Source organism: Miniopterus natalensis, chromosome 1 (assembly GCF_054644295.1).
Source record: "Miniopterus natalensis isolate mMinNat1 chromosome 1, mMinNat1.hap1, whole genome shotgun sequence".
NCBI lineage: Eukaryota > Metazoa > Chordata > Mammalia > Chiroptera > Miniopteridae > Miniopterus > Miniopterus natalensis.
The window spans coordinates 141,260,303-141,287,205 of NC_142081.1; the positions used below are offsets into that span (position 1 = coordinate 141,260,303).

Here is a 26,903-nt window from a genome sequence, read left to right on the forward strand (position 1 = left end):
TATAAAACTATTAAGTTAATAAAACCCAATACTTTAGAGTACCTTACAAAATCATAGCTATTCATGATGATACTGTCAAAGGCACTAAAATATCTAGAATCATTAAGGAATGACTAACTTTTATTCAGTATGCTCTCAATGTTTGTATATTATTATATAATTTTAAAAAATCTGTTTAGGATAGTATAACTTTTAAGTAATTATCTGCACATTCAGTACATGATAATATTCATTCTGGAACTAATTTTGAATGAACAACCTAGTACCATAAAACTGAACATTATAGAAGTGCTATGGACAATTAGCTTACTCTAATCTTTAAAATATAATACATTCAACTAGCTCTCTAATAATTGAAAATGCAAGCAAACTTAAATTCAATAAACATGTCCTTCTCTACTGGATCTTTTCCAACAATATACGGACATACTCTAGAAGGTGCCACCTTCAAATAAGAACGGGAAGAAGACTCCCTTGAACGCCACACTTGTCTTGCTTCATCATCCATTTCTCTATTGCCTTTCCCAGTAAAAATTCTCTAAGGAGTTGTTTACACTTATTTCACTACAGTCTGGCCTCCATGGCAACTATTTATTTAAAAAGCTCTTTGTCAGAGTCACTTGTCCTCATCTTAACCTTCCAACAGCATTCGATAGAGTTGCGAATTCTCCTGGCTTGGGCCTGCACACCACATTATGCAATTTTATTTCCGGTAAAAGTAATCACTGCTAATATCCCGTTACCTAGAAATAAAAACTGCAGGAAGCCGTTCCCTCCTTGCTGCTTGACACAGTCCTTCAAGGAGACATTTGCACGGCCAGTGCTCCCTGGGACTGGGCGTGTGGCATGTCCCTCTTCCAGCGCTTGTCCCCCTTTCTAACGCTCTGTGTCCTTACCCGAGTCACTGCACCAGAAGAGGGCATCGCCCCAGCTGGAAACTTTACCCCAGCAGGGGAGTCGGAGGGGATTGGAAAAGACTATGATTCAGTAAAAGCCCCAAGGAGTGCGGGAAAATCATGTGCCGCTGATGAGGAACTCAGGCTGTCAGCAGAAAGCTTAGGACTTGTCAGGCCCATTACCGCAGGGAGTTCCCCCCAGGGAAAGGCCTGGGTCCGGGCCCTGCTGACTCCGGGCGCAGGGCAACCCACAGGGAGGCCACCAGGGAGTTCCCACAAGGAATGTATTGCTGGGGGATGTTTATATTCATGGAAAACTCTGGGAATCCCCACAAGGAAAGAGCAGTCTAGGAAAGAGATGATTTCAATCTACACCTGGACCCTTATCATACACAGAATAACCATACACAGAATAGTCATACACAGAATAGTCATACACAGAATAGTCATACACAGAATAATCATACACAGAATAACCATACACAGAATAGTCATACACAGAATAGTCATACACAGAATAGTCATACACAGAATAATCATACACAGAATAGTCATACACAGAATAGTCATACACAGAATAACCATACACAGAATAGTCATACACAGAATAGTCATACACAGAATAGTCATACACAGAATAGTCATACACAGAATATCACACACAGAATAACCATACACAGAATATCACACACAGAATAATCACACACAGAATAGTCATACACAGAATAGTCATACACAGAATAACCATACACAGAATAGTCATACACAGAATAATCATACACAGAATAGTCATACACAGAATAGTCATACACAGAATAGTCATACACAGAATAATCATACACAGAATAGTCATACACAGAATAGTCATACACAGAATAGTCATACACAGAATAATCATACACAGAATAGTCATACACAGAATAGTCATACACAGAATATCACACACAGAATAACCATACACAGAATATCACACACAGAATAACCATACACAGAATAGTCATACACAGAATAATCATACACAGAATAGTCATACACAGAATAGTCATACACAGAATAGTCATACACAGAATAGTCATACACAGAATAATCATACACAGAATAATCATACACAGGATATCACAGTGAGGATGGGCTGCTGTGGGGAATGTCAGCGGAGAGACCGAGGCCGGGTGCCAGGGCCAGTCACCACAGCTAAAAACAACCACAGAGCCCTCACTCAGGACTCCATCACCTTCACAGAAGAAAGCTGGCTGAGTTATTCTCCTTTTAGCTCTGCGGTAGAGCAATAAAATAGTAACTTCAGAATATAAATAACAAACTAGAGATTAACCTGTAGAATAGCCTATAGAAATATGAACAATAGGTAAGACTAAAACTAACATACCTAAACAGATGCAAATTCTTTAGCAAAGGTCAGATAAGAAGGTATATTCATTAACTGTGAGAGGCCAAAACAGAAACCGGAACAAAGCATAATGTCATGTTGTTTAACCAGCAACAAAATCAAATAGTATAAATACAGTTGTAACAAGGCAATAAAGAGAGAAGCTGATTGTCCTGATGCTCTGAAGGCTGTCTCCGTGTCTTTCATTCTTCGACGACGCTGTCCACACCTTTGGGGAACCCTGGGCCGCTGGGGCTGGACCCCGGCAAAAAACCACATAGATTTCACCCTCTACCATCTTGATTTATTCACTGAAACTGCCATCACTCACTGGGAGCAGAAATGGTGATTATACTTAACAATGCTGCATTATGTATCTGAAACTTGCTATGAGAGTGGATCTAAATATTCTCACCAGAAAAAGAAATGGTAATTATGTGAGGTAATGGAAATGTGAACAAACGCTCTTGTGGTAATCATTTAACAACATAAAAACGTACAAATGAACACACTGTAGGCCTTCAACATATGCAATGTTATATATATCAACTATATCTCAGGAAAGCTGGAAAAATTTTAGAAATTCAAAAAAACCCATATGCCATTACACACACACGTGTGCGCACACACACTCATTCATATATATATATATATATATATATATATATATATATATATATATATATATATATATATACACATACACACACACTCATTTCAAAAATGGTAACAATCCAATTAGTTATAATTTTCTTTGAAAATAAAATTGTTTGGTAATTTTTGTATCATTTTAGCCTAGTACCTAATCTTAATATAAAAAGCTAGATTTACCAATGGAAAAGTATAATTTCTTTTTGACAGAGTAAATGCATGCACACAACTATCATTATTATATACCTTCAAAAATGTACGAAAAGTCTTAAATTTCCCCTGAGAGATTATTATTTTATGTGTTGAGTCTGCACCCCTAAGAGTACCAAAACTAAAAACAATACTAATAATTATTTTTTTAAAAATATAGTTATGCAAATAACTCTCTGGTTAACACTAAGCATCTAAAAAGAAGGGGGAATCTTCCTGAGAGCAATTACTAAACAATTCCTCTTGACCCAAGCCTCAAAAATAAGTCTTTAATTATAGAATATAAAATAGTTTTCATTACAGTTGTTTCAACTTAGTAAAGGACTAACAAGTAGCCATGGGAACAAGAAGCCATCAGAACTAATTTTAAATGTGTTTAAAATTGATCACAGGCCTCAATCACCAATCAAGCAATGTCAGCTGCTTCCTTCTGAAGGAAAGCCAGTCAGAGACAAGCCTATCTGAATAAACATACCTCAGAGTGCTAACCAATAAACACCCATCTCACCCTATTAACCGTGATGTTTCTGATGAAGTCAACCCACTTATGTTTCTGAAAGTCCACTGGTCTTTAAATCCTATTTGACCAAAAACCATATGTAAGAAGAGCAGGCCACTCTGTTAGAGCACAGAATTCCAACTTTGTCTTTTTATTTCACATATTGAGGGTTCATTAACCTTTGGCAAACATTTGTTAAAGTCCTAGAATAATTTACCACTATTCTATTTTCCATTTCTTAATAAAATATAAATGAAGCTTGCCAATTCTTTGATCAATTTTACCATAATTAAAACTACTATAAATATCAATTATAAAATGGTGAGTAACCACAATATTGGGCTTCACTCCCTAAATAGAAAAACACTCATAGAGAAAACAGAGCTTATTAGAAAAAGCCAAAAAGAATATTTTAAATGCACACAATTGACAGGTAAAATTGTCCAAATGATTCCACATCAAACTTGTTTCTGGTTTAAGTGAGAATTAGGATAATATTTAGAACAATAAATAGGTCAAACTCCATTTACTCAGTAAATATCTGTGTAGTACTGTATCCCAGGCCATTTTCTAAGCACTAAGGCTGTATGGCAGTGAACAGACAAAAATCTTAGTCATAAGAGTGAAGTGAACACACAATAACAATAAACTCGATGGGCAAAATACATAGCATGTAAGAGGAGAAAAGTTAAAGCAAAGAGATAAAATTTTGCTGTGTCGTTGGGGGAGAAGTGAGCAAAATATTAGGCTGGCCAAAAGTGGCTTTTAAGTAAAGAGCTAAAGGGATGGGAAGAGCGTGCCATGAGGATATCTGAGGGGGAGGCATTCCAGATCAGATCAGCAGCAAGCACCGAGGCAGGCCTGGAGTGTTTCAGCAACAGTGAGAAATTCCGTGCGGTTGGAGCAGTGTGACGGGGATAGATAATAGAAGTTCAAATCAGAGACAGAGACAGGTTTCAAATGAACAGTTTATGTAAAGCCTTCTGGGTATTAGGAAGAATCTGTCGTGCACTCTGAGTGAAATAAGAGGCAATTAGAAGGTTTTGAGCAGAGGAACGATATAATCTGACTTATCTAAACAGAATTGATTGAAAGAGTGGAACTGATGGAAAGTAAGTAAAAAAAAGAGAAAGGGAGGGAAGGAGAGAAGGAAGGAAGGAAGGAAGGAAGGAAGGAAGGAAGGAAAAGAGGCAAGGAGGGAGAGAGGGAGGCTGGGAGGGAGGGAGGGAGGGAAGGAAGGAAGGAAGGAAGGAAGGAAGGAAGGAAGGAAGGAAGGAAGGAAGGAAGGAAGGAAAAGAGGCAAGGAGGGAGAGAGGGAGGCTGGGAGGGAGGGAGGGAGGGAGGGAGGGAGGGAGGGAGGGAGGGAAACCAGTTGTTCGGGTATTCACTAATCTACACAGGAGATGATGGTGGCTTGGTCCTGGAAGATGTGATTGGCTTCTGGATATATTTTGAAGGTAACCTGACAAGATTTGCTGACAGATTCAATGTGAGGTGTAAGAGAAAGAGAAACACAGTAGCGGAAGTTGACACCAAGTTTTTGGTAAAGTAACTGGAAGAGCTGTCATTAACTCAAACAGAAAAAACTACGTGAAAGACATGTATGAAAAAGAATATAGTAATTCAGTTTTGGACATCTTAAGTCCACAGTACGCAGGAGCTACTGAAAAAGGGATATCGGGTAGGCAGTCTGGTGCATAGGTCTGGAATTAAGGAGAGAGACCGGGGCTGGAGAGAGAAACCTGAAGGTCACTAGCATATACAAAGTAGTAAAAGGCATGAGGAAAAGAGCACAAACGGAATCCCGGGCGCGCACATGTGTCAAAGGCGGGGGCGAGGACAGACAAAGCTGACTGAAAGGACAAACGAGGTACGCAAAGGGGGAACCAGGTTAAGCGCGTTTTCTCCCCTGAAAACCAATGAAAAAAGAGGGTTTTACATTGCATCAAATATTGCTGATAGCTTATGCAAAACAAGGCCCAAGAAATTATGCCTACATTTATTAAAGTGAAAGACAGTAGTAACCATGAGAAAACCAATTTTGGAGAAGAGGTGGGATTGAGAATTACTAGAGTGGGTTCAAGAGTGCCTGGAAGGGACATGAGAATCAGTGAGTATACATAGTGCCTTTTTTTTTTTTTTTGAGAATTGACTGTCAGTTTATTATACAGTTAATATAATGTAATATTACAGTTAATATTCTTTTTTAAAATGTATCTTTATTGTTGAAAGTATTACAGATATCCCCCTTTTCCCCACTGATCCCCTCCACCCTGCTCTCCCCCCTCCCCAGGCCTTCACAGCACTATTGTCAGTGCCCACGGGTTATGCATATATGCATATAAATTCTTTGGTTAATCTCTTCCCATTCCCCGCCCCCCCCCTTCCGTCTGAGATCCCTCAGTCTGTTCTATGCTTCCATGGATCTATTTTGTTTGTCAGCTTATTTTGTTCATTAGGGTCCTCATATATGTGAGATCGTGTGATGCTTGTCTAGATAGTTCTTTTAAGGATTTGGTAGCTAAATGGCATGATCGTGGGCGATCTAATTTTCTTGTTTAGTTGTAGTTTTCAAATCTTTCACAATGATTATGAAGTATTTTTGTAATACTTAAAAGTTTTTTTAAATTATGTGCCTGTGGCACTACATGGTTTTAAAAATGCCAGATCAGATATTAAATAATAAATTACCAAATTATACAACTAAAAGACCCCATGACATTTTTCTAGATATATAATATTATATACCCTGATTATCATTTTTCTCATGCTTACTAAGACCACAGAAGGATTTCTTGCTTAATGAAAATCATCCGACTCTAGAGTATTTTACACTGCTACTCAAATATACAAAGTGCTTGGTCATATAAAAATTGTGTAACAGTAATAAAGAGAGAAGCTTGCAGATGATATTCTTACTTTGTAAACTGAATTTTCATAAATTGTATAATATGAAGTCCTTGTTGAAAAATTTGGGGTGGTGCGTACTAAAATATATTCTCTTTAAAAAGAAAGGACAAAGGCATGTGCTCAGGGTACCTTTAAAAAGAAGATTCACTGGATTAGGAGCACCTTGATTTATAGTGCAGGGGTCAGCAAACATCTGCCTGCAGGCCAAATCTAGCCCATGCCTGTTTTTGTAAATAAAGTTTTATTGGAGTACAGCCATACCCATTCATTTACCTATTGTCTGTGACAGATTTCAGAGACGTGATGGTCCACAAAGCCTAAAATATTGACTCTCTGGCCCTTTGTAGAAAAGGTCTGTCAACACCTAATTTAGCAGATTGATGCCTTGATGTGTTTTAATAGGTTTTACTCAATATATTAAAATTTTCTATAGAACATGTGGAACAAATTGCCTTGTGAAATCCCTTGGGTTTCCGATTAATTCGAGGATTCAATATTTGAGCAGTCACGTTTAGGAACAAAACACAAAAATCAAATAACTAGCAATTTTGATGGTAGCAACGTACAGTGCCAGTGTAGCATATAACTTCCTTTTGTAACTCAGCAGAGATTAAAAGTATTCTAACAAAATTTATTTAAAACATGACATCAAATCAAATGCTTTAAATACAGGTCAATAGTGAAACAATCAATATACTATAGACAAGACTTAACTTCATTTTTCCCAGTGGCTGTATACTACATTATTTTATGAGATAACTATTTTCTTATTGATAGGTATTTAGACTACCTCCAAATTTTTGGTATGCAGTGCTGTAATAAATATCCTTAGCATACATATGTATATATGTAACATATTGATATAAATATCCTTAATGCATATATGTGTATTATATATCCTTAACATCTATGTCATATTACCTATATAACACATATAGTGACCTGTTGTAAGTTTTATATACATAATAATATATAATAAATGTCTTTAGAATGTGTGTGTGTTTATACAAGTCATGTTTCCCTATAGGATCTAGTTCCAGAAGTGAAGCTACTGGGATAAAGGAATAACACATCTGACACTTTGGAACATGCTCAATTACCCTTTGAAAAAGATGTGCCAATTTCATCTACTAATAGTGCATGAGAATGCCTTTTTCCTCCCATTTGCCAATTCTGTTTATTTTTTAAATAAAATATTTATCATTATAATTTCAAAGTATCTCGTTTTTAATTTTCATTTTTCTGATTACCAGGCACGTTCAATCTCAATCTCCCTAGTAAAAATATAAAATTTGTTAATCATGAATATTAGCTCAAATTTAAAATTTTTTATAGAAAATAACAATTACCTACAGTTAAATACTGCTATGGGCTTACCCATCAGAATCTTCATTTTCCATAATAGGAAATTGCTGGTTATGAGTTTGTTCACAATCTCTTTGCTGAATTAATCCATTGCCATCATCACCAGCAGCTTTATATGTGTTTTTGGTTACTTTAATTTTACTAATTTTCTGCTCCTTTTTTTCTTCTTCAACCTTTGATGAAAGTTTGATATTAAAAATATTGTTATTACTTTATTCATCAAAGAGACTTTTGTGTTTCCATTAATTTTATCATTTGGCTCTTAGTTTAATTTCCATGAGTTTAACAAAAATATTTTTGTGCTTACTTTAATTTTATTATGACAGGTTATTGAAATTGTTGTAAATTAAGCTTCATTTCTGTTTCAGTAAAGAAGCAGAATTTGCCAAGATTTCAAAAGGGAGTTTCTCAATTTCACGCTTTCATTCACATCACACCCACTCTTTGCTACCCAACATTCCCCTTATGGCCCTCCCCCACTTGTCCAGCAGAGATAGAGAAATAAAAAGACAAAGGCACACTTGTCCTCTTTGTCTTTCCCACCTCGGTTTTGCATTACACAGCCAGATTTAGGGGGTGTGACATTGTGTTTCAGTAACAAATAGGGAGCTTTCCTCTCTTTCTGCATGAAGCTAGTCTTTCCCCCATTGCCTTTTACAATTCCTTTTTCTTCAAGATCTTTGAGGGTATCAACAAAGTGGTGGTATTCATAAAATATATGAACCAAAGTTTACCACAACACTGGAGCAGAGTGTAAGCGATGAATTGTTAATGTACAATTCTGGAAAATGAGTAATGCTCCCCAAATTTCCCATACAATAACTATAAAATCTTATAGCTAGAGGATCTAGAAGTAATTATTGACTTTAGCCCCATATTTACTGATAGTGGAAATAAAACCAAGGTTAAATGATCTGTCTAAATTTCCTAAAGAGGCATTACCTAACATTTTATGGCACCAAAAGAGACAACACAATTCTATAAAGCTGAATCAGATAAATGAACAGAAAAAAATCATCAATCAGATAAATTAAGAAAGACTTTTGCAAAGTAATTTGATGCTTTAGTTTAATGGGAGGGCTCAGCGACTTTTTCTTTTAGAGAAGAATAATATCTCATTCTTTTTCTATCTTTATGAGTCAATACACCTCAAAACTCAGTTTTCACCTTTAGAGATACTGATTTTATCGCAAATAATTTATGCAACCTATATGATAAAAATTGTACATGTCAAATTTTAACATGCTTTTATTTTCGGAAGGTATTCCATCTTTTTAAATGTTTTTAAAATTTTTCAATTACAGTTTACATTTAATATTATTCCGTATTAGTTTCACTTGTGCAGCATAGTGGTTAGGCAATGATATACTTTACAGAGTGATACCCCTGATATTTCAAGTGCTCATCTGTCACCATATATAAGGTATCCTAAAAAATGTATGCACACACTTGGAACAATTATAAAGGCAGTGTTTATTAAAATACATTTTGTTTTCAAAATTGAGCTGTCAGCTATTAAAGTCTATATACATTTTTGGGGACATGCTGTATATTTATTACAATACTATTGACTATATATCCTATGCTTTACTTTATATTTGCATGACTATTTTGTGACTCCCAATTTGTACTTCTTAATCCCTTTACCTTTTTAAGCAGTCCTCCAAACTTACTTCCCACTGGTAACCATCAGTCTGATCTCTGTTATCTATGAGTCTGTTTTAATTTTGTTTGTTAACGTGTTTTGCTCTTTACATTCCACATATAAGTAAAATCATATGGTATTTATCTTTCTCTAACTTATTTCACTTAGCATAATACCCTGTAGGTCCATCCATGCTGTTGTAAATGGTAAGATTTCATTCTTTTCTATGGCCATACCATACTTTGTTGAACAACATAATATAAAAATTTGACTCAGCAAAAACATCTTAGAGTAGTGATAAGAATATATGTGAAAGTATATATGTTTATTATTTAAAATATCTCAATAATATTTTAATAATTATGTACAGTGCCATGTGGGTACTTGAAATATTAGGGGAACTACTTTGTAAAGTATATGATTAACCACTATGTTATACACACGAAACTAATACAATATTTAATGTAAACTAACCGAAAAGTAAAATAAAATAAATAAAATATCTCAAAGTGATCACGTTGGAATTCTAAGTTCCAAGGCTTTGAGGAAACCACAGAAGACTGCACACACTAAAGCCCACAAATAGGTGAGTTTAGCTGGGGATGTTTGTTTATATCTATTCTCTCGGTCATGGAATGTAATTTATATTTAAGCCAATAGACTTTTATCATTTCCCAATTCATAGGGAACACTGACAGAGAGACTTTAAGTTACTAAAGAAGAAACATGAAAATGTTTTCCTAAATTCCTATTATTTAGATGACAGAAATAATCTATTTATACTCACAATTACTTATTTAGACAACCTCATTTTACACTCAAACATTTTTCAGAAGTGGAAAATCAGAATGAATTAGGTAATTGATAAAGAGAAAAAACAAAGAGGAGCAGCAAGTGTACCTCTACCTCTTTTTGAAGTTGAACTTTCTCTTTTTTCAAAGCCAGAAGCTCTACTTTGAACGTGTCTATGTCATTCTTAAGCGCTTGCAGATCTTGCTGTAATTCTTCATTTACATATACTTTAGGTGTACTGTCAGTATATGATGAAGAGGAATTTGAATTTTCTAATTCAGATTTCATGCTTTTACAGTTACCAGCACTGCAATTATCTGCATATAATGGCTTCTGGAACAAGTCTTGATTTGGCTTTGTTTCCTTATAAGTATGTGCAACTGTAGAAATATCATGCCTTTTTCCTTGAATTGTGTGTTTTATATCATTGCAGTGTCCAAGCCACAAATCAAAATGGCTTTTCGGATGACTAGACTGAGGTGTATGTGTGATGCCTCGTTTCCAACTAGTGATATTTAGGTTCACATTTTTTGTCTTCTGCATATCAAACTCTTGGTCTTCTTTCACTTCAAACATAACCATTGGGTTCCTTACTTTCTTAGTTTTTGTATAATGATAAAAACTCTCCTCATTTTTGTTAAAAACATGTCCAGTGTCTGGTTTGTGATCATTTTCAGAGTGTAATTTCTTTTCAGTTAAACAAAACTTGGAAGATGATGACCAGGAAGAGTCTTCTGGGGACCCAAAGTATGAATACGATGGAAACACATTTTCAAGAGTGGGTTCTTTTCTTTCAAGAAATGTTTGGAATGGTGCAGAGACAGACGTTCCAAATGCATCTTTTTCCTCACAATCAAGTACATTATTTGCCAAATTAGAAGGCATTTGTCTTAAGCTTGCTCCTTCTTTAGAGTTATGTAGTGGCTCTTCCTCAGGACAAACAGTGATGTTGTATTTTTCACCAAACTTCTGCTTTAATTCATTTGTGACAAGTTGTAAATTATTCCTCCATTCTAATTCACCTTGTTTGATCCACATTTCCTCATACTTCTGCATAAAATGATGTCCTAAGTATGTAATATCATCTCTGTTACATTCCCTATTTATTTCTGGATCTTGAGACATTTTTTCCAGATGCAAAAGTGGAAGGTTAGTTTGTTTGCTTTGGTTTTCAGATGTCTTTTCTGTAGAGGTACATGTTTGTGAAATAACTTTACCCTTAAGTAATCAAGTATGGACAAAGAAAAATTAGAATATAATCAAAATTTAACTGTTAGACTTCTTACCTATGTTTAGCTACTCCCAAGTAACTAGATTGTAATTAAGAAGTAAAAAATAACTTGCCTTGGTCTAAATTAAAAGAAAAACATGAACCCTCAAACCTAATTCTTTCACTGTCTGAACTGAACAATTTATTAGATGCTAAATCTACCAAAAATAAATTAGTAGATGAATTTTAATGTTATAAAGGCTTCCTCACTTAAAATATTTCACCTCACCATGTCTTACATAGTGAGTCCCTACAGTGCATTAAAAAAAATTGGGGGGGGTCAGGAGGGAACCCAAGATGGACGCAAAGGAGGTGAAAGTTACACTCACCTCCTCCCAGAACCAAACTGAAAATACAACTAAATTGTGTAACTACCAACCTGAATAACCAACTGAAGACTAGATGAACAGAAGTTTTATATCCAAGGATTTACAGAAGAAGCCACAGCTAGACTGGTAGGAAGGGCAGCGATGCAAAAAGGGCCGGCCCCACACCCACATGTGGTGGTTGAGAATCCTGAGGGATATCTCAACTGAAGAAGTTCCCCCTGAGGAGTGTGGGTCTCAATCCCATGCTGGGCTCCCCAGCCCCAGAGCACCAGAGCCAGGGAGAGGAGTTCACATAACATCTGGCCGTGAACACCAGCAGGGATTCTATCTTCCAGGAAGAGATGAGAGTCCACTAGAAAACCAGGAGCCCTCTTAAAGGGCCAGCATGCATGTCTCATTCCCATCACTCACTCTGGGCTCATGAAAAAAGGGCAGTTCAGAACAAACCGGAGTCCTGTGAGAAGAGACAGTTCTCTTTGGTTCTGGGAAAAGAGTTGAAGGGACGGCCCCCCAGGGTCTCCTCCCTGTACTGAGTCTCTCTCCCACACTGCCAACAGACACTATCATTCCTGGGTTGAGCACTCCCCTCATTAGGGCATCAACCTGGAGCATACACTAGCCCCACCATCCTGACTCCATATCACATGTCCTGCCAGATCACACTTGCAAAGGAGTCATCTGCCTGGATGTAGGCTTTCTTAAAGTTCTCTTGAGACGGTCCAGGCAGACTCAGTGAGTGTCAGAGACTGAATGTGTGGCTTTGGGGTGCAGACCATTTTTCCCTCACAGGCCAGACTAGGGCTACCATCCTTGAGCATAGAGCTGTCATCACATGGCCAAATCTTGGTCTTTTGAGGCCTGATGAATTCTGCTGGCCTTATCCAGATGACTCCCTGAGGCTCCACCCAACCAAAGGTCCATGGGTACCCAGAGGGTGATGGCTAACATTGGTGTACCCTGGGACTTTTGCTGAGTGGCCTCACACCCAGCAATAAAGCTGAGTTTGAATCTGTATCAGTGTGGTAAATACCACTTGCTCCTACCTGGTGACTCACTGGGAAATTACCTCATGCACCTTCCATATTGCCAGAAGGTTTTTCAGTGATTGAGCCCAACAGAAAGCTGGCAGGTAAAGGTGGATCTCTGAGTGACTTGGGTCTTTTGCTCACCTGCCCCTGGGCTCAGTGCTGGTGGAAGGAGGCATTGGTGTGTAACTTGGCCCTTCCCAGGCACACCTGGGCCCAGCAAAGGCAGCCACTGGATCACTTTGCAGCTCCACACAGGTAGCCTAGGACAAGCCACAGGCAGCGCCTGGCATTGACTTGCACCAGAGTCCCTCCCAAGAAGCTTCACAACCAACACACCCAGCGGGATTCTTCAGAGCATGACCCAATTAGCTTTACAAGCAGAACACTCAAACGGAGATCTTGGCAGGAACCAGACCATGCTGGTGTAAATTACCCAGCATGTGGTCAGCCTTCATATAGCAGCTGGTACACTGTGGTCAGGGTAGATCCTCATAGCATGAAGGTCTACCCCATTCATGAACAGGCCAACAACAATCAAGATTCTACAAAAGGAGGGCTCACATAACACACACAAGTAGCATGTTATGTGAACCCTTCTCGAGCACCTAGCTTAGGTGATCAGAAAGACTGTGCCACTGAGCCCCACAAGACACCTACTACATATGGCCATCATACCAAGACTGGAAGGCATAGCAGATCTACCTAACACTAGAAAAAAATACAGAGAAGCAGCCAAAATTTGGAGACAAAGAATCATGCCTTAAGTGAAAAAAGAGGAGAAATCCCCAGAAAAAGAGCTAAATGAAATGGAGGCAAGATATCTCTACCAGATACAGAATTCAAGACAATGGTTACAAGGATGCTCAAGGAACATAGAACTTCAACAAAGAGACAGCAAGCATGAAAAGAGACAAAGAAACCACAAAACAGAACCAGTCAGAAATAAAGGTTGCAATTCTGAAATGAAGAAAACACACAAGAAGGAATCAACAGCAGATCAGATGAAGCAGAGAATCGAATCATTGATTTAGAAGACAAAGTGGCAGGAAACACCCAATAAGAGCAGCAAAAAGAAAAAAGAATTTTTTAAAAAAAAGAGAGATAGTTTAAGAGACTTCTAGGACAACATGAGTTGTAGCAACATCCGCATCATTATAAACTTATTTGAAGTAATTATAACTTTATAAACTTATTTGAAGTAATAATGACTGAAAACTCCCCTGACCTGGTGAAGAAAAAAGACACACAAGTGAGAGGTGCAAAGAAATTCCCAAACAAGGTGAAACCCAGAGCCTCACACCAAGATGTTTCATAATTAAAATGGCAAAGGTTAAAGACAAAGGAAGAATCTTAGAAGCAGCAAGAGAAAAACAGATAGTTACCTATAAGGAGGCCCCATAGACTTCCAGATGCTTTCTCAATAGAAACATTTCAGGCTCATAGGGATTGGCCCAAAATATTCAAAGTGATGAAAAGGGAAGACCTACAACCAAAACTACTCTACCCAGCAAGGGCTATCATTTAAAATTGAAGGAGAAATAAAGAGCTTCCCAGGTAAGCTAAAGGAGTTTATCACCAACAAACTAGTATTAGAGGAAATGTTAAAGAGACTTCTATATAAAGAAAAAGAAAAAAGGCAGGGGACATCATAATTAAGAATAAATGGCAATAAGTGGGTACCTATCAATAATCACTTTAAATGTAAATGGCTTAAAATACATAGGGTAGAGAATGGATATGAAAACAAGACCCTTACATGTGCTATCTACAAGAGACCTATCTCAGAATGAAAGATACACACAGACTGAAAATAAAGGATGCAAATGATATTTCATGCATATGCAAACAAAGAGAAAGCCATGGTAGCGATATTTATATCTGACAAAATAAAATTTAAAACAAAGGCTATAACAAGAAACAAAGTATGTAATTACATTATAATGAGATCATCCAACAAGAGGAAATAATCCTTATAAACATTTATGCACCCAACATAGGGGCATCTAAATATATAAAGCAAATACTGAAACAATCATAATAGGAGACTTTGCTACCCCATTGACACCAGTGGATAGATCTTCAAAAAAAAAAAAAAAAAAATCAAGAAGAAAACAGCAGCCTTAAATAAATTCACCTGGAAAAATTCACATTTTGTAATGTTATACTTTGGTATAACTTTCACTAAAAGACATATTTTAAATGGGCATTGGATTGTTTTAAAATGTGTAACATGATCTTAATTCTATTGATTGATTATTGTTATCACAGTATTCTTTTGTTTGGTGAGCAAAGTTCACCAACATAAAATTAACCATTTTAAAGTGAAAATTTCAATAGAATTTGTTTGGTACATTTACACTGTTGTGCAATGATCACCTTTATCTAGTTCCAAAATATTTCATCACCCCAAAAGGCAACCCCATTCCCATGAAATAGTCGCTCCCTACTCCCCCTACCATAGTTTCTGGTAATCACTTATCTAATATCTGTCTCTAGAGATTCAATTATTTTGGAAATGTCATATAAAAAAGATGATACAATAAAAAAGACAAATTTCCCATTACACACATAAAACAATGATAAGGCCCAGCTGGAGTGGCTGAGTTGGTTAAAGGTCATCCCATGCACTGAGAAGCAGCATGTTTGATTCCCGGTCAGGGTACATACATACCCAGGTTGCAGGCTTGATTCCCAGTAGGGGGTGTGCAGGAGGCAACCAACTGATGTTTCTCTCTCATCGATGTTTCTACCTCTCTTTCCCTCTCCCTTCATCTCTCTCTAAAATATCAATAAAAACATAATAAAAAACAATGATAGGTAGACCACTATTAAATTTTAAGAGTAAGTGCTACACAAAACTAAATTCAGAGCAGAAAAATGAATTTCACAAGAGAGTACTTTACCTTGAAGTCTTCATCACCTGATGAACGCCTTTAAAGTAAAAACATACAACAAAAATGAGTGAGTTCATTTCTTTAAAAAAGAAACAAAAAAATTAAGTGAAAGATCAGCTAACTATATATTAAATGAAGCTCCTTGATATAATTAAATGTGGCTCTGTTTAATAAAAGCTTTTAGTTATCTATTTCTGCCTCCAACCTCTCCCAACCTGGGAACTATTTAATGAAGACACATTCTAAGTTCCAATATGAAAGTGACAACCAAAATATTGAAAGTGACAGCCTGAGATTAATTTGTTTTCACTAAAAGTCCTGAAGCCTTAACTGAAAATCCAATTAATCACTGGCATAACTTTTGTTACCTGAACTGGAACAAATCTGATGACCTAAATCAAGGTAGAAAGACACACTGTCCCTTTTCCATCATCTGACCCTGGTTCAAAGACTAATCTATGTCAGTCAAAAATGGCAGTCTTTATTCTTTAGCATGGAAATCACTTATTTAGGCAAATCCATTTTTCCTTTTTACCCTAAAACTGTACAGAAAGTTCCCTGAAATGTCTGAAAATTACATGTCCAATGTCAAAGAACATATTTATATGTTGTTAGCATTCCCACTCCCAGATCACTCTTCTGCAGGCTCCATGGCAGACTCCAACCTTCAAATCTTCAGCCTATGAAGGCACAGACAAGAATGGGCTCAAATGACCAAGAGTAGGAGCTCTTGAGTACTTCCCTGCACCTAGAAAACAAGCTAAATAAAGTATCAGTCATCCACTCCTAACATAGGCATGTTACAAATTATCCAACTTCTATATTAACTTGACAGCTCAGCCCTCCAAGTATATGGGAAGGACATCATCTAACTGGGAGAAGACGTAGAGTTGAGGAGCCACCTGTCTTGGGCTATAGAGCTATGCAGTTCAGCAATCTCCAGTCCCCTAGGACTCGAGAAGATCTAAGCCCTACCCTCTCAGTTGTGGTCCAGGTAGATAATACCACAGTCTTGTTTGCGATAAAAAGAATCTTTCCAGTGGCTCAAATTATTTTAGTATCTTTCTACAGAAACCTTGAATTTTTGCTAGTTCCTCCAATTCAACGAAGAGCATCAACCACTTCAGGATTCCCTTGAACCCTTTATTTAAATCTTTCTTTCTAGACAACTCTCAACATCCTGTGGCTTTCCTTTGTATAACTTATCTTTAACTTGTCATAAACCCCAATATTGTGATCTTTTTCCTAAAACTCTCATTTCTATCCCAAGCCAGTGTTATTTCTCATAAAACTTGGGATTCACCTGCGAATTCCATTCTTGTCCTCTTTCCACTGCACTCACAGGGCCCACTCCTCATTTGTCTATTATTAAAACACTCATGTGCAGGATGATAAAGAAGGAAATGTGTTAGGCTTAGAAATCTGAATTTACAGCTCATTTCCACCACTTACTATATCCAAATGAGTCACTTTAATTTGATTTTCAGATTCTCTATGTGAACAACCACTTAGCCAGGACTTTAAACTGGGTCAAAGTATGAGAGGGTGTTCTGATTAATTAATTGTTCGGATTCCTTAAACTCCTGAAATTCTATGTGCCTTTGATTCTGTCTATGGAAAAATGGAGAATACATAACTGGCAGATGTGGAAAAAAATAACACAATGAGAGAAACACCAAAAAAAGCAGAGAAGTAAAAAATCTAGAAAAGTCATGGGAGAAGAAAAAAAGAGTCTAAGGGTAAAAAGAAAAAACTTAGTACAATTAGGCAAAAGTACTAGCCTGAAGGAACAACCAGACTGCAAAGTCAGTAAATATAGAAATCAATTAGAAACATCCTCTAATACATACTGAATTTAACTAACATTACATGGTCTATACATAGATATTCTTTACTTACAGATAAATAATTCATCTGAAGAGTAGATATCAGCATATCGAAAACACTTGCCTGATTAGGTATTGCTTAGGTAAAACCTTTGGTTCTGTGGCCATAGCTAACTGAAATGTGCCCTAAAATCTTTGATGGGAAAAACAAGTACTATTTGCCACTGCAATTGTCAAGTATATTAGACAAATGTTTGGACTAACTGGGCTTCTTAAGAAAACTCTAAATTAGAATAGCACACAGTTAGATTTGACCTTCTGAGTTGATCTGACTCACATCTGTATCTCAATGCCAGTGCTACACAGGAACTTATTAGTGTATGTTGAGGGACAACAGAATGGATTTGGGAGCCAAGCAGGTTCATGGTCACATCATGGGTCAACCACTTTTTAACTATGGCATCTTAGATCAATTAATCAACCTCTCCAAACCATAGTTGCCTTGTGGTATAGATCTAGTAAGAACGGAGAAAGGAAAGTCTGATCTTTTCCTGGAGCATTATTTGAACCTGGTTCCACTAACATCTGCTAGCAAAAAAACCCAATGAAACAAAACAAGATGTTCAACGGTTAACATACAATATCCTTTTTACCTCTCCACCTGACTTGAGAAAGAGGGTTGTTTCCCTTGGACTTAGGGAAGGCTTTAGGTTCTTGAAAAATTCAAGGGGGAAGAATCTAGGAGCTAACCCCTAGAAAATACAGATTTTTCTGCTAAATTAAACATTTCAAGATTTCAAATAATTAGTTAGAAAAATTAAAGATACGATTTTATTCTCACTCCATGCATAGGTGTTCTACTTGGAATAAAAGGATAAGATTAGGATCCCTAATGATAAAGATCTTAAAAATTCTGAGATATCTGGTCCATTGTTACTTCTAACTAATCTAGCCTTTTGCATGGCTTCTCGCTGACGACATAGACTCACTGCCATTCCCAAACTGCCTGAACCAAACTATGAAATCTCAGGTGTTAGATAAAAAGTAACAATGAAATAATTTTAAACCTCAGTTTAGTGATAACTAGCATTTTAAAGTAAACACAAATTAAAACCACTAACAAAAGCATCTTCTTCTGCAGCCCACCCATAGTTATCTTGAGAAACACATCAATAGCTTGCTGAAGAAGAAGACTGTCTGTATTTGTGGACTCATCATTTACAGCAAATCTGAAGACTGCATATACAACACAGAGATCACTTCACCCTCAGGAACTTCAATCACATTATTTAAACAGCTAATTTGATATACATTACCAAGTTAATACCCTATCTGTCTGTGGAGAACTGACCACTTACATACTGAAGTGTTCATCTTTGTATATTACTTGCACAGCTAAAATGAAGCAACTAACAGGAAGCCTCTTGTCCCTCTTGAAGAGTAAGTACATAGCAGAAGTTGCTCATTCAAAGTCCCCTAACAGATAAAAAAAAAACTGTGCTGAGGTCACTAACCTGAAGTAGGTGAAGATTTAAATGAAGAATTTCCTGTTTTATTCCTAGTCTGACATAATGCACTTCAAAGTCAGCTAGAGGTCAGGTAAGTAAAAGCTATTTGGCGGGCTTAAAACAATAATATGAATAATTATTATGATAATAGTATTCATAGTGTTATTGATGCTGATAAGCATATGCTAGGCACTAAATTAAATGCCAGGTATTCTTCCACACAGCCACCCTTGAAGGGTATATTATTAGCTTCCTTTTCATATCAGCAAAGATGATTGGGGGATGATAAAAAATGTCCCCAAGGTCACATACCTGGCAAGCAGGAAAGCTGGGCATTAAACCAGTCTCGTGGGAATTGAGAGCCCATCTCCTTTTTCTTTATCACCTACCTATGACTTGTCTTCATTAAAGAAAAAGTTTCTGGGTTGTGTCTGGGTTGTGGGCTCGATCCTCAGTCAGGGGCATGCAGGAGGCAGCCGATCAATGACTTTCTCTCATCATTGATGTTTCTATCTCTCTCTCCCTCTCCCCCTTCCTCTCTCTGAAATCAATAAAGATATATTTAAAATAAAATAAATTTACTCAATTAAGTTATCTTTCTTCCTTCCACCCATGCCAATTAAAATAAAAACACCAAAATACACTAGCAATGAAAGGATAAAGACTGACCAGCGCCTTCTGTCTGGTAACAGTGACTCACAGTCACTTAGGGAAACTCATCAAAGAAAGCAATTTAGAGCAAAGAGTCATCCAAAAGACAAAGTCAGCTTCTATTTATGGTTAACATGCATCTCTTAAAGAAAACTATACACCAAGTAAAGGTTAAAAAAAACCTGTAAGAGAGACTAATCCACTATTGTATCATAAAGTAAACTAACAGAGTCTATACTTTATAAAACTAATATGAAATCCCTCTAGCTAATATAAAATCATATGACCAAAAAGACCAGATCGCAAACGCCATCAGCCGATGTTATAAATGGCTATGAATCCTGAGGTTTACTGTTCTTCCAGTTGCCCAGTCAGGAGAGCTGCTTTTCTACCTGAGGATGTGTTGATGTTTCACTGTATCATTATAAGTTAACCCTTTTCTTATTAATCTTTCTGACTTGAATGAGTACTACCACTCTAGAACAATATCAAGGTTAAAAAAAAGGCGCAATGACTGTACCTGCCCATCTGACTGGCTGCATGCATACTTGCACTTCTATTTAATAACAATTCCACCATTTGCTCTTTGTTTCTGCTTTTAGCAAGTGAAAGTGGTGTGAGGTCATCCTGTAAAGCAGCAAAAACAATTTATAGTTTATAAAATTATATATATCCAAACTGAATTTTAAAACTTATAAAAGATCCCCTGAACTTAAACATATAATATAGAAAGTAAATAAAAAGCTATCACTGGCTGCTCCTTCCCTTTAAAATGCCCTCCTCTCCCTCTTCAACAGATCACCTGCAGCATCATTCTCCAAAACTTACTTCAAACATGTACAGTACTAGTTCCAATAGTCTTTGTTCCTATCACAGTATCTATCGTGCTATTCTGTCTTTATTTTATGGCCTGTGGGCTGCTGCTTCCCCTTCAGACTTACACTCACCCAGCTCCCCCTGCTGGGTACCAGGTCTCCCCCTGCCACCTGTCGCCTGTAGCACCCAGTTCCTAGCCCCAGCCCACATAGCAGCCAGTCCATTACAGCATAGTAAAAGTTAGGAAAGTTCCAGGACAAACAGAACAGGGAAAGTGAGACAGATAAACAGCAGTTTGCAGCCACCTAATAAATCCTATCTTCCCTAAACCAAGGACACTTGAAAGTAAATGGTTTGTGTTAGATGGGCCAGGTACAGAAACTCACCAGGGCACAAAGCCCCGGATGCCTAGCAAGGGATGAAATTGGGAAAACAAGAACTTTGTCCCCAGGGTGACCTATCCTCCCCTAGCATGTAGCTGGTCATGTGGTTTAGACCCCCTGAGTGTTTCTCCCTAAAGATAACATCTAGGCCACAGTTGTATTTCAGCTCCAGGCCCAGATAAGCAGTGAGACCAGACAGGTGGCACCCTGGCTACCTCAGGGCCAGCTGCATTGGTTAATGAATCCGACCCTGGCCCTGACCAATCCGTGGAGACCACGACCCTGAAAGAGCCCACCTGGAAAGCTGATGAATATTCTATTGAAACACCCCCCTGAGACCTCTCCTAAGATTTCTGGCCTGCAAGAAAGAGATAAATACACTCAGGACAAATGACCCAGCATGCTTGCCCACCCCAGAGGAATATGCCAGCACCTTTTCCTTCTCCTCTCCTAGGGAACCCCATGAGACTTGCAACTACCCCGTGAGAGGAGCAATGGGCAGCTGCAACTCGTCCCGGATTTACCCCCTGAACCTGTCTCCAAGGCCCCCAAACTTGTCCCCTTCTCTCTCTGACTTCTCAGTGAGCCAAAGGAGACCAGCCTAGGCTCTCCTGTTCTTTTATGCACCTTCTTTATTTCACCATTCTAAGTAAGTATATTTTTGCTGCGGCCAATAAATTGTTGCTTTTCTACACTTTGTCTCTTGATTGAAATCTTTCCTTCAAGAAGACAAGAACTGAGGTCTCCTCATCATCTCTTTGGTAACAACCCCCACCATCACTTCACTACCCCAGTCCTTCAGCCCTTTGTCGGCTCTGAGCCTATTAACCGCTCCAAGGCACTAATAGAAAGTTCCTCCTTCTGGGGTGGGAGGGCAGCTGGGAGACAGAACTTTGCTTTTTCCATGGATTCCACATTTCTCCAGCCTTCCCTGAATGGCTTTGGAGTTGATTCCATGATGACAGGGCCTGATATACCGCATTCAGTATATGTATGTGAGAAAGAAACTGCTTGTGGCTAAAGTAAAAACACGTATTTCAAATATTTTGTAAACAAAGTCAGTTGATCTATACCTTGTTTTTTGCCTCAACAGTTGCCTTGTATGAAAGCAGCTTTGCTATTATACCAATATTTTCACCAAGGACAGCGTAGTGGAGAGCAGTGTTGCCATCGATGTCCATTACATTTGGATCGGCACCATGCTCTAGCAGAATAGCCGCACACTCCTCTTGCTGGCATTGCACAGCCTGTCAGAATCATGCCAAGAAAGAGACTGTAAATTCTAGGAATTCAAAGTAAGCAGTCCATGAGTTTCATCAATGTCTTATAGTTAAATGAGATAAATTCACTTTTATTCTAAGTAATTAAACCAAATCTATCTCATGTTGACATAGTTGGCTACTACATACCTTCACTAGAGCTGTCCTGTTTTCAGTGTCACAGAGGTTCAACTGGCATTTGCTGTCTGCTAGGAGAGTCACCACTTCTGGATGGCCATTGGCACAGGCCAAATGCAAAGCAGTCCTATGAAAGCGAGAGGACTCTTTAGGAACTCGCACTATCTCAAAACCTATCATTACTCATGTAATTGTAAACATTAAGTGTGATCTCTATGCCTCCAAAGCAAATATTTAGTTTTCTTCTGGAGATAGTGTAATATTTATTAGTTCTTGTTACTCCCCACATTAATGGAGAAGCCTATTTGAATAGAGAAGCCTATTTGAATAGAGAGAGAATAACCTGGAATTCAGTTTAACTTGAATCTGATCCTATTTTAACTCTGCGTTGCATTAGCTATCACTTAGCCTTTCTGTGCCTCAATTTCTTTATCAACAAAATGGGAATAAAAATAGCAGTTTTCTCACAGGACACCATTGTTTGCTTGAATGAGAATCTATGCAAAGTGTTTACTACAGTTCCTAGCACACACACACACACACACACACACACACACAAACAGCTCAATAATTGTTAGATAGCATTATCATCATTATTACTATTACTATGACTTTACAAACACAATATTTCAATTAAGTAAAATGATATCATTATAGTGACTTTGCAGATCTATTTTAAGGATCATAAAACACCTGGTATTTCAATAATTCTAAGGTGCTTACTCTCTCAGCTTTTACATCTCTGACACTGGAATGCAATCTACAATTCAGAATGTCATAACTATATGGGCAGCATTTTTTTAAAAATTTCTTATTAATACATAAAATACTGGGCATCATACCCTCCATGGTGTCTTACATTAAGTGAAAAATGGTAAATACAACAACAGATCTCTTGTAGTTCTAGTCATGTGGTTGGCATTTACATAAATTTTAGTTCTTAATAGACTTATGGGGAAAAGAGGACTGAAAGAGCAAAACAATAATTTTTTCAGAATAGTAATTCTCATGCTGATTTTCAAAAAACTTTAAGCCAAAGGAAACTCGGGATTCAAGTGACTAGAGATGGCTCATTTTGTTCAATATTTAGATGGATAGGTTGTATGGAAATCAGATATTTCCAATGATCAATATTAGTATTTAACACTATTATACATTTTCAAAAGGCCAGGTAAAGGTTATCTTTTACTATTTTCTACCTTCAAAAAAATTTTTGTTTGAAGAGAGGGAGAAAAAACTTCAACTGTGATTAGGTCTTAATACTTCCATTTTAAATTTCTCTTTGTTCATACTGGGGAACATGAAGGCTTTAAGGATAAAAAGGGCATTAGAGATAGATTGAAAGGGTCCTGAATAGAATATATCTGCTGCATAATAGGTATCCAGGTTATATTTCATGTATAAGTGGATTGAAAGAATAGATGAACATAGTGAGAGTTCACTGTTTTTTAAAGAAAACTTTTATAAAGTGATACTTCTGCAACAGTAATAATCACTTATATTTTAGACCTTCATAAGCACACAACTACAATGATTAATCTATAATAGTTTACATATTATATGTAATAAAGATATATAAAGTAAAAAAAAAAAAGTGTACAATTAGATATATACATACACTCTACAAGCACAGATTAAAAGATTCCCTTTACTTCTAAAGAGGCTAAAAGTTGTCAGAAGATACCAATCCTCAAAAACAGAAAGTGAGAAATTATTTTTATCTGTGCAAGATTCATATTACTGCCATTCCCCAGGATTATTTAATTCATAATAATATTATATTTACTAGAATTTCTGTACATGTACATTGTAGAAATCAGATTTTTATTGTTTGCCTCACAATGGTGCTTTATTTTTTATAATCCTCACCTGAGGATATGTTTTTATTGACTTTAGAGAAAGAGGAAGGGAGATGGAGAGAGAGAAATGTGGATGTGAGAGAGAAACATCAAGTGGTTGCCTCCAGAATACGCCCCAACCAAGTATTGAACCTGCAACCTGGGAATCAAACACACGGCCATTTGGTGCATAAGACGACACTCCAACCAACTGAGCAACCCAGGCCAGGGCAGAAACCAGCTTTTTAAGAAAGAAACTTTTCACTTATAATACAAATGCTCAGAAAGAAATTTATCACATTTTTCATATATTTTCAGCTAATATAGCCCCATAGTCTGTGTGTATAATCACACTTATTTTTTCTTATTAATATATTGCTACTTTAAGCAGTTCTGAGAAAAAACAAATTGTATGTAATTTATCTAATTATTTTATAAAGATATTTTAGTATAAATAGAAGTGATGGGTACAGGGAAAATATATACATATTTATATACACACACATACATATGTATGTGGTATTTATATATATGTGGTAGTTAGCACCAAATTGCTAAATTTTCAAAAGCCAAAAGTAATTTAAACTTTAAGCAGCAGCATAAAGACATCTTCACAAACTTTGTGGGTGGAAAATGATATTTCACTCCTTTTTTAACTTTTCTTACCAGGGACACTAAATATTTTTTCCTTTGTCCATTGGTCAAGTGTAGATATGCAAAAAGGACTCTTTCCACTTTCAAATTAGAGGGTTTTGTCTTGTTGATTTCAAAAACTTCTCTGTAAATGACATTTTTTTCTCTGCTACACATATATTGTAAATATTTTACAAGTATATTTTCTTAATACTATTTTTTGATAGACAGAGGGTTTTAATTTTTATATTGCTCAATCAACCACAAGAAATCTTGCTTCAAAGTCTTTGTTAACATTTGAAAATGTATAAATAGGCATTTGTGTTTTCTTCTGGTACTTTTCTCACTTTGTATATTTAAAATTTTAATCTGGAACTTTTTGGGGGGAAACAGAAATCTAGCTAGTTTTCTCCAAATATTTAACAGGTATTTCTCCACCATTTGTATGCAATTCACCTTTTCCTACAAAAAAAAAAAAAAAAAAATGAAATATCACCAGTATCAAGTTCTAAAATCTTGCACATATTTGGGTGTTTGGTCATTTTCTACTCTGTTCCAATCATTTATCTGCCTTTTCAGCTATTAGTAAACAGATAATTTGTGGAAATTTATAGCACTTGTTGATATCTAGAAGGGTAAACCTTTTTCTACTATACGAAAATGTTCTTAATTTCATTACAACAATAAAAGATAACGTGTAACTCAGAAAATGTAAAATCATATTTTATATGATTTGTGAAACTGATAATTATAGGAAGAGCACACATTTTGAGAAAATGAGTCTTCCTATTCAAGACCACAGACATCTTTCCACTTCAAAGTTCCCCTCTGAGCCCAGCCAGTGTTGCTCAGTGGTTGAGCGTTGACACCCCTGAACCAAGAGGTGACTGGTCAGGGCCCAGGCCCGGGTTGCAGGCTCCATCCCCAGTTAGGGGGCGCGCAGGAGGCAGCTGATCAATGACTCTCATCATTGGTGTTTCTATTTCTCTATCCCTCTCCCTCTCTCTGAAATCAATAAAAACTTAAAAAGAAAAAAAAGTTCACCTCTGAGGTCCCTCAATAAAGAACATATGTACATCAGTGTATCCTGATATAATAAAATGTTTATTGGATTTTCTCCAAAGAACTTTTAGCCCCGAAGTTTACCTATGATGGGAATTATTTCTCTCATTATGCACTTTTCTATAGTATATAACATTAAGGTATAAATAGTGAACAGCAAAAATAAAATGCTGACTATACTTCATTTCGTTTCTAATATTTGTATTTAGTTAAATCAATTTGAAGTCGTCGGTAAAGTGCTCTGTCAGGGGAGTTACGAGTGGATCCTAAAGTTTTGGTTTTGCTGCTTCTAAAGTTGACTTGAGCGCCCGACCCCGCCGAGGTGCCCACCCCGGAGGCGCCCGAGCGGCCGCGGGAGGACCTGGGGGGGCTGAGCCCGCCCCGCGCCCGCCCCGCGCCCGCCCCGCGCCCGCGCCCGCCCCGCACCCGCCGCGGCCTGCGGGCCCCGGACCGGCTCATCTGGTCTCTCTCATCCGCGCCACTCGTCCGGAGCAGCAGAATCGCCTTCACTTTCGCGGCGTCGCCCTCGCTGGCGGCCCTGTGGATCTCCCCCAGGTCGCCGCGTCGCGCGCGGTCCCCGGGCCCTCGGTCCCCGTCGCGGCTCCGCCCCGCGCTGCTGGGGGAGCCCGGGGACGCCGCCTCCTGCCTCCTCCGGAAGGGAAACAGCTTCTTCATGGCGGGAGCCCGGGGCTTCGGAGAGGCGCGGTCCCCTCCCGCGCAGCGCTCGCCCTGGATCGGCCGGCGGGGCCGCGGGGCGGTTTAGAACCTCGCGCCCGCATCGCGGAACCGAGCAACGCCCGCGGCGCCCCGCGTGCGCACGGGAGCGCCGGCCAAGGGCACCCAGAGACGCTCTGCAGGGTGCAGGGTGGCCTTGGGTGCCTATCTGACCACACAGGGGAAAGTCTGATCTTGTCCT

The 26,903-nt window shown here is 37.8% G+C and overlaps 1 protein-coding gene across 1 annotated transcript in view; it reads right to left on the bottom strand.

The window, feature by feature from the left end:
- The window catches only part of LOC107545488 (ankyrin repeat domain-containing protein 26-like), a 52,574-nt gene extending 25,912 nt beyond the window's left edge, over positions 1-26,662 (bottom strand). Inside the window, exons 1-5 of the mRNA XM_087824220.1 lie at positions 26,439-26,662; positions 22,467-22,581; positions 22,131-22,304; positions 20,379-20,485; positions 15,883-15,963 (exon numbers count right to left, since the gene is read on the bottom strand). Coding sequence (XP_087680346.1) covers positions 15,883-15,963; positions 20,379-20,485; positions 22,131-22,304; positions 22,467-22,581; positions 26,439-26,662 — 701 coding nt within the window. The remainder of the gene's footprint in view (positions 1-15,882; positions 15,964-20,378; positions 20,486-22,130; positions 22,305-22,466; positions 22,582-26,438) is intronic.
- Positions 26,663-26,903: the final 241 nt, after the last annotated feature.